General features: G+C 39.0%; 1 protein-coding gene across 2 annotated transcripts in view; it reads left to right on the forward strand.

Moving 5' to 3' along the window:
- Paaf1 (proteasomal ATPase associated factor 1) overlaps positions 1-7,864 on the forward strand; it is a 34,919-nt gene extending 27,055 nt beyond the window's left edge. The window contains exons 9-12 of one of the 2 annotated variants that reach the window (XM_010603260.3): positions 208-323; positions 1,372-1,454; positions 3,778-3,860; positions 6,513-7,864. In XM_010603260.3, the coding sequence (XP_010601562.2) occupies positions 208-323; positions 1,372-1,454; positions 3,778-3,860; positions 6,513-6,590 (360 nt within the window). In that variant the 3' untranslated portion in view covers positions 6,591-7,864. The remainder of the gene's footprint in view (positions 1-207; positions 324-1,371; positions 1,455-3,777; positions 3,861-6,512) is intronic. The other variant, XM_033764213.1, reaches the window with a different exon arrangement.
- The last annotated feature ends 1,522 nt before the right edge of the window (positions 7,865-9,386 follow it).

Consider the following 9,386-nt stretch of genomic DNA (forward strand, 5'->3'; position numbering starts at 1 on the left):
TGCTCAAGGCTTCAGCTAGCCTCAGGTCTTGAAATCCAGGGAGACCTTCTTTATCAGTTATTGGTGCGTGCCGTTTCCTGTTCACAATTCTTATAGAGGGAAAGAAAGAATCTCTAAAAATAGTGAAATTCCCCCTTTTTTGATATCTGTTTATTCCTGGAAACAAAGTAATCTTTAAATGACAGTTTTGTCTCCTATTGTTCCCAGGTCTTCCTTTTTATTGGCTCAGATGCTTTCAACTGCTGTACTTTTCTCTCTGGCTTCTTGCTATTGGCTGGAACGCAAGATGGAAACATTTATCAGCTGGATGTGAGGAGTCCAAGGTGAGTCACCATCCATTTGCCTGATGCAGGTCTACAGAGTGGAATTTTTTATTGGCTTTAATATTGATTTAGACTAGCAGATAGATGACTGTTGAGCTAAGCATATCTTTTTCCATCGATAAAGTCTTTCTTGTGTAAATTATGTGATTGCTTTTATCATTCCTAGAATTGTATTAAAAGATAATTTGACTCCTACTGTCATGGTTGTCCAACTGTAATAATTGCTTTGGAAATTAAGTTTAAATAATAAAATAGCTGCATTTAAAATGATTGACTAGAGCTTTTAACTTTAAGAAGCTCAGTAGTTTTCTCTAGGATATTAGACCTGTGCTGGCCTAAGATTGAGTGATCATTTTTAAATTCGTATGAGCCAATTCTATTTCCTATTTAGCTTTGATCATGACCTATATAAAACAAGCTGTCTCATGTTTTTAAAAATATTCAAAGAGAATCGTATGGCCACTGTTACAGGATTTAACAGTTTCTATTATTCTATTCCTTCCTTTTATTTCCTTTGTTTGTCCAAATAATATACAGTACTTCAAAACTAGTCTCAATTCTGTCTTCAAGTTAAAAAAAATGTTAAAATATTGTTAACATTGTTATCTTTGACACATATTAGGGCTCCTCTAAAAACTTGAGATTTTGGCGGTAACTTAGTTCATGTTTTGAGACTCACTTCAGGGTGGCTTTTAGTTACCTTCATCTACCAGAACTTGCCAAAAAAAAAAAAAAGAAACTATATGAATGGTTTTAATTTCTCTCTATATCTGTCCTGTGTCCTTTTATGTGGTTTTTACTATTATGTTGAGTATAGTCAGGTGTTGCTTTCAAAGAAAACAGTAAATAGCTGGGCATGGTGGCGCACACCTGTAATCCCAACACTCAGGAGGCTGAGGCAGGAGGATCGCTGTGAGTTCGAGACCAGCCTGGGCTACACAGTGAGTTCCAGGTCAGTCTCAACTCCACAGTGAAACCTTGTCTCAAAAAACCAAAAAACCAAAAAAACCAAACAAAAAAGTAAAATTTCTCCTACTCTGAATCCTAGAGCTCCAGTACAAGTCATCCACAGATCAGGAGCACCAGTTCTATCCCTGCTGAATTTCAGAGATGGATTCATTGCTAGCCAAGGTGAGTCCACGGTCAGTTTAGAGAGATAATTCCTTGAAATTCAAGGAATTTTTATATTTGTTGTAGCTGTTTTTGCAATGAAGAAGGCAAGGCATAAGTTCTGTTACACCTAAAGGTACAGGAAACGAAAGTATAACTGTTCTCAGGGGACAGGACTAAAACCAATAGGAAAAGGTTATCAGGAGTCACATTTCGGTTCATTATAAGGAAACACTTTCTGTTCCCTAAGAAAGAAGAGGTTTTTGAGGCAGTGAGCACTTGGCAGTAGAGGTGGACAGCATGGCTGGTTGTCTCCTCCACAGGTATATTCTGTACTGGCTTAGAAGTTGGACATGAAAAATCTTTGAGCTTCTTTGGTTGTTAGTGAGATTTAAGTTATCACATGAACAATTTTTTTTTAACTTTTTAGGGCTGGGCCAGGGATTTAGCTCAGTGGTTCAGTGGCCTGCCTTGCAAGCGCAAGGACCTGAATTCAATCCCCGGTACCAAAAAAAACAAACTTTTTAGGGCTATTGATGTGGCTCTGTGATAGAGCACTTGCCTGGTATGCTTGAGGTTCTGGATTCGATATCTAGCACTACAAAAAAAAAGGAAAGAAAAGGAAAAAATGCCTTTTATTATGGAAATCAAGAAATACCTAAAAGTAGATAGAAGAGCATAATGAATCCAGGGTTCCCATTACTCAACTTCAGCTGGTAATATTATCAGTGTATGACCAATCTTGTTTTACCCATTTTCTTGCAATCGTAATGAACCCTCAAAACATTTGAAATATATCACAAACATATTTTTATATGTATCTCTAAAAGCTGAGGATTTTTTTCTGAAAAGGTTATTTTTTTCTAATAATGCCAGAAAGGACAAGGTAAACCAGGGGTGATAGCACACACCTGTATGTATCCCAGCACTCCGGATGACAGGGTGGGAGGACTGCCTAGGCTGGGCAACTTAGTAACTTGAGCTCCTGTCTCAAAATAAAAAATGAAAAAGAGGCTGAGGGTATAGCTCAATTTGAAGGTACTGGATTCAGTCTTCAGTACCTTAAAAAGGCAAGGGGGCCAAATTATTACCTCTCATATACTGTTTATTGGAGTGTACATTAATTATCAGATATATTTGGAAAGCCGTATTTCAGATTTCAAAAAAACTTGAAAAGGTAAATTGGTATCTTTGATTTTTGTTTCCAGGGTCTTATACAAAGTCTTTGTTGTTGTTACTGGAGACAGGGTCTCATTATATAGTTCAGGCTGGCCTTGAATTTGCAGCAATCCTGTTGCCTTAGCCTCCCAAGTGATGAGATTTCTCGGATTACAAGTGTCAGCACCATGCCTAACAGCATGCTAGCAAAGTCTTAATATAGAAAAAGTGATCTGCATGAAGGCATTCTCCTTATACAGCATGCTTCTTTCCATGTAAAATAATTTTTACTAAAAAGATTGAAAGAATGACTCAAAATATTAGTACTAATTAGCTTTGAGGGGTACATTATAAGTAGTTTATTATCACTATTTTCTTTATTTTTAATATTCTCTTCAGTGAGCTACAATTTTATATTAAATTAAGCTGGGCGTGGTGGTGCACGCCTGTAATCTCAGCACTCGGGAGGCTGAGGCAGGAGGATCACTGTAAATTCGAGACCAGCCTGGGCTACATAGTGAGTTCCAGGTAAGTCTCAACTACATAGTGAGACCCTGTCTCCAAAGAAAAAAAATAATATTAAATTAACAGCAAAAAAATCACCTTATTAAATGTTTTATAGATTATTCCATTTTATGTGTAGATTATTCCATTTCATTTGTCTCTTCTGAGGAAATAGATAGTACTTTTTTTTTTTCTCTATAGTGCTAGGAATTGAATCTTAGGGTCTTGTGCCCGCTGGGCAAGTGCTCTTCCACAAAGCTATACCCCCAGCCCAAGATTAGCTATAATTTCATTTTCTCGGTATAACTTTTCTCTGCCTCATATATGTTGTTAGGTTCATAGCTTAAGGAATAATTTGGGAACATACATTTTTCTTAAAACATTTGTATAGACCGATTCCTTATTTAGGAACATTGTCAAGGATAAGTTTGCAAATAAATGTGTAAGCCTGCAGTTGCTTGCTCTGTGCTTTTGTCAGGCATTACAAATTGCAGGCAGCCCTTCTTCCCACTGACTCTGCACTTGGCCTTCAAATACTGCCCAGCCCAGCATTCTAGGCAGCAGCTGTAGATCATCATGATTGGCCCATGTAGTAAGACTTACTTACTATTCTGTATCTTATGTCTATCTACTTTAGGCAAGCAGTTTCTTTAGTTATCTAACTTTTCTTTTTGCCTTTTAGGTGATGGAAGCTGTTTCATTGTTCAGCAAGATTTAGACTATGCCATTGAGCTCACTGGGGCTGACTGTGACCCTGTATACAAGGTACAGGCCAGAAAGGACACTAGGCCTGGGTTATTCCTACCTGGGATCTTGGAGTTTGAAGGGACTGAATCAGGTTACCTTGTGATCATTAGGTATACTAAATACTGCTTAATGGGTAGATGGAAAGAAATCAAAGCTTTTGAGCCAGAGGAGAGACCATCATTTACTGCTCTAGAAACTTGAAAAATTCCATCTTCTCAGTCTGTTAATTCATCTGTAAAATGAGAATAATAATGAGATACTTCATAGGAGACTTCCTTTATAAATGTATTCTTTTAAAATTAGCGACTTTTTTTTTTCTCATTGAGTTTACTGGTACATTTTAGGTATACAGTACAGTTACATTCATTATTGGGATCTTGTACCTTTACATGACAGGTCTTGGTTCTCATTTTTTCTCCTTGTCCCTGCCCTCCCTTCCCCCCCGCCTCCCCTCCCCCTTTACAAACACTTCATTTCCATTTTTTCATTTTCTCATATTTTTTTCTTTTCCCTTATTAGCTTTCCACTACCCTTCCCACTTTCCCCACACTTTTAGCCCCTTTCTTCCTATTTCACATTGTCCATTATATATTAGGATCTTATGTACTATTGTAGTTTATTCACACCAGAGAAACTATTTGGTATTTACAAGTGTGTGAGTTATTTCACTTAGGAGTATATCCTCAATATGTGTCCATTTTCCTGTGAATGAATCTAATTTCTCATTCTTTATGGCTGAGTAATATTCCATTTTGTAGAAAAACCACATCTTCTTTATCCAGTTTCCAACTGATGGACAAATGGGCTGTTTCCAAGTTTTAGCTATTATAAACTATGCCACCATAAACATAGGTGCACATACATCTGTGATATGATTCTTTTAACTCTTTTGGAAAGATACCCAGCAGAGGGATGGTTGGATCAAATGGAACCTCTAGTCCCAGCTCTTTGAGGTATCTCCATAAAATTAGCAACTATTAAATCTCAAGCCTGATTATTTCATTTGATTAGAGTGGAAAGAAAAATGAAATAATATTTACTGACCAGACATTATAAAATATTGTCTCATCTCATATTTATTGTAGAGATATTATCCTATCAGGTCTTTGTTGCCATTCCTTGAGGTATAGGAATTATTATTATTCTCATTTTGTCATATAATTTTCGAAAAGTTGTATAATTCATACCTATAAAAATTCATGATACAGAACTACACAGACTTAAAAGTCTACTCTAAGACCTTTTTAGTTCCACTTTTCTTTCTAGCACTAACTAGCATTATTTTGTACATATCTTTGCGGGGTGGTGCTGAGGACTGAACCCAGGGCTTCATGCTTGCTAGAACAGCGTCCTACCTGAGCTAAATCCCCAACCCTACATATAGCTTTTAAGACTGTTTTTAGAGAACATTCAACCTTATATCTGTGTATTTATGCATTTATATAAATAATACAGTTTTATCTTTAGTTTGTACATAATTGGACCACTCTGCATGTATTGCTCTGTAGCTTATTTATTTTTTACTTAACATTTTAGAACTTTTCCCAGGTAAATACATACAGATTCATTTCATTTTTTAAAATTCCTGCATAGTAAGCTGGGTGTGGTGGCTCACACCTGTAATCCCAGCACTCAGGAGGCGGAGGCAGGAGGATCACTGTGAGTTTGAGACCAGCCTTGGCTACATAGTGAGTTCCAGGTCAGTCTCAACTATGCAGTGAGACCCTGTCTCAAAAAAACCAAAAAGAAAAAAAAAAGTTCCTGCATTGTGTTCTATGTTGTAAACTAACATATCATTTCCATTTTATAAAGGCAGAAACTGAGACCCAAAAAGATTGAGAAAGTTGCCCTAGGTCATATAGCTACATGGTAGCAAACCTGATAATAATTACAGAGTGCGTGCTGTTTCCATGATGTTAGTGGTTCTTATCTGTCTTTGAGAAGTTAATGAAATCTTCCCTGTTAATAAGTTTATATTCAGCACTTTTTTGCATGTAATTTTTTTTGCATGTAATTTTGTTTTTTGTTTTGTCTTTTTGGTTGTTTTTTTGTTTTGTTTTGTTTTTGTTTTGTTTTTTGAGACAGAGTCTCACTATGTAGTAGAGACTGACCTGGAACTCACTATGTAGCCCAGGCTGGTCTCCAGCTCACAGCAATCCTTCTGCCTCAGCCTCCCAAATGCTGGGATTACAGGTGTGTGCCACCACGCCCAGCTAGTGTGTAATTTTATTTTTTTGGTACCGGGGATCGAACTCAGGACCTTGCGCTTGCGAGGCGGGCGCAGTGCCACTGAGCTAAATCCCTGGTTGTTTTATTTTATTTTATTATTATTTTTTTTTTTTGTAGCATGTAATTTTAAAAGGTTCAGGGATACCTAAGCCTGTCATTAGTCCATCTCCTCTCCCAGTACAGACCCTCTGCACTAACCCATGTGCGACTCTTAATGGGTTTGCATTGCACTTAGGCCAATGCTTTTCTGTTCTGTAGTCATAAGTGCACCCTTGGCCCTGGCCAGAGATTTTGTAAATATGTTTATGAATGTAATCTCTTGCCTTCAGAATCAAAGGTATTTCAGACTCCTTGGACTAATGAGGGGCAATGACCAGCCTCCATCTTTTTGAAATGGAAGAATCTCAGGCTTCCTTTGAGCCGTGCATTTTTGTGTTCCAGGCAGCCACGTGGGAGAAGCAAATCTACACATGCTGTCGAGATGGTCTCTTGAGACGCTATCAGCTTTCTGACTTCTGACCTCTGACCTCTTGGAAAGTTACTGAAAAGCATTGACCCTGATTCACAATGAGTGGAAGTATCGTCAGTCCTTCCCAAAGTCTGTGACTCCTTAGTGTCATAGGCACGCCTTGGAAGTCACAGCAAGTGAGCTGAACTGGCCCAGAGGATCTAGCATCCCAAGACCTAATGTGAGCTGAGGAAGAAGCTCACGTGTAGCTGGGCATGGTGCCACATGCCCGTAATCTTAGCACTCTGGGAAGCTGAGGGAGGATAGAGAGTTCAGTTCTACCCTGGGCAATTTAAAGACTTAACAAGACACTATTTCAAAATAAAGAGAACTTTTAAAGAGCTGGAGATGGTGCTTAGTCCAGAGGTAAATCCCTAGTACCACCAAAAGGAAGGAAGAAGGTGCAGCAGCAGCAGCAGTAATGACTGCTCACGAATGCCCACTGCCTTTGCCCCGTCTTCTCCTTACATAGACCCACCGCACAACATAGGGCAGAGATCTGGATGCTGGCAGTTTGTGATCATTCCAAATTGTGTTACATGTTTACAAGTAATAGAGGTCTGAAGCCTGTTCCCTGCAGGAAATAAATGTTTGGAGAAACCTGAATTTGGAAAACTTTGTTAAAGTTCTCTTACTCCAGTAGAAAGTCAGTGAACAAAATGGAACTCCTTCCTCCAGAGTCCATGTTGGTCTGGCCCTAAAGAAGATGCTTGGCAGTATCAGTAAATACCTTACAAGAAGCTGCGTGGGAGAGATTCTTATTTCTGGTAAACAAACTATCCCAGTATTGGAACTGAGGGATTATCAGCAACATTGCACTTTTGACGCTAAAACCAGCAGGCCCAGGCAAACTGACATGGTTGTTTAGCCTCTGTTTAGGTAGGGAAATAATCATTGTAAATGAAGTGGCTGGCAAAATGGCCCTAGAACAGTAGCATCAGTTGAACATTTTAGAAATTCTTGGGCCCCACCTCACATGTGAATCAGAAATTCTGTGTGTTGGTAATTCTGTGTGTGGGTAGCAAACCGCAGTTGGTAATCTGACATAACCTCCAGGTGATTCTGCTGCATGCTCAAGTCTGAGAACCACTGACCTAGAGGAAAAGATGGTGAAGAGCACTTTGCGGGTAGCTGTACCCCAGGGTTCAGAGGATGGTGAGGCTGGTTCTTAGCTGAGGCTACAGAGGCTGGTGGGGCCCAGACAGTGAAGGACTTGAATGTCAGGTGAGGAGCTTGGTCTTGGTCCGCAGTAGAAACCCATAAAACTGTTAAGCAAAAGAATGGTATGCTCTTTCCCCCTTTAAATACAATTGTAAGAGGGAATTATAGTGTATGGTTTTTCTCTTTTATTTTCACTTAGTATCACTGAGATCTTTCCAAATCAGTGCATTTTGACCAGAATGTCATAGTATTTATAAATAGCATATTATTTATACTTTAGAACTTATTAGAGCAAGATTTCCTTGAGGCTACAACACTTGATCTGGGCCATACATACTAAGATTTTGATTTATTTAAGAGCCGAAGGTTGTTCTTGGCTGGAGCACTATGGCTGAGAGTTCTTAGTGGTATATTCTCATAAAATTCTTACAACTACACTAACATGTAGGTGTGAAACTCATATGAAATGATTTGCCAAGTATCATAAAGAAAGGAACTATCTTAATTTTAAATCCCATTACTTGCCACAGCATCTTGTTGTTTGTGCCTAAACCAAAGCTTAAAAATACTGCAATTTATTATGTATATATAGCACTCTTAAAAAGCAAATGGGGGCTAGGGATTTAGCTCACTAAATCCTGCCTCACAAGTGCAGTTCGATCCCCGGTACCAAAAAAACAAAAACAAAAAGCAAATTTTATTATTCCTAGGTGTTTTTTTTAGCTTTTTTTTTTTTGGTACTGGGGATCAAACTCAAGACCTTGTGCTTGTGAGGCAGGCAGTGTGCCACTGAGCTAAATCCCAGCCCATTCCTGTTTTATTTAGAGAAGAAAACTGAGGCCTGAGAAAGTAAAGAGCCTTGATTTAGACCTTTGGCAGTTTCCAAAAATCTCTGTCCGTTGTATTACATCATGTAGCCACGTAGTGGCAGGGAGTGAGGAAGAGGACAGGATGAGAGTGGATATGGGGGGATATGGCTTCTCCCACTCCGAAAGTGAGTGTCTCTGTCCCCATGCTCCTTCTTCTTTGTTGCCGTCAAATTCGTGAGCGCTTTGCCATAGGCCTCCAGAGTTGATGTCCTGGTTGTGGGAGATACTGCGTTCAGGTCCAGACCAGCTTGCAGGTGCTCCAAAGCTTTGTCTACTGTGAATGAGAGGAGCCCAGGTTTTCAATGCAGCATTGTTTTCCTTTAGGATTGAGGAGTGCATTCTTAGTAAGGATGGACAGGAAAACTTATCTGTAACCCAGCGAGACCAGCTTCCTGGTTTCCAGCTGCCCTCTTGTGACTTCTTGTGAGAAGTACCTCTGTCTTTCAGACCCAAAAAACTGGTGACATCAGCTATTGAGTATGTCCTCTGTGCCAGACGTACTCCATAAAATAGGGAAAGATTTCTTAAGATGTTTTCCTTTTTGTTTTGGGGGGGCTTCTTTGTTTGTATGTTTCTCTTCATTTTTTGTTTTTGGGGGGACATTTCTTTGTTGTGTTTTTTATTTTTTAAAATTTCTTTTATTTTTAAAAAATGTCTTCCCAGCACTTGGGAAGCTGAGACAGGAGGATCACTACAAGTTCAAGGCTAGCCTGGACTAGTTAGTGAGTTCAAGACCACCCTGAACTACACAGCAAGACCCTGGCTCTCAAAACCAAA

Source organism: Fukomys damarensis, unplaced genomic scaffold (assembly GCF_012274545.1).
Source record: "Fukomys damarensis isolate Sample0158 unplaced genomic scaffold, DMR_v1.0_HiC HiC_scaffold_16, whole genome shotgun sequence".
In the NCBI taxonomy this organism is placed as follows: domain Eukaryota; kingdom Metazoa; phylum Chordata; class Mammalia; order Rodentia; family Bathyergidae; genus Fukomys; species Fukomys damarensis.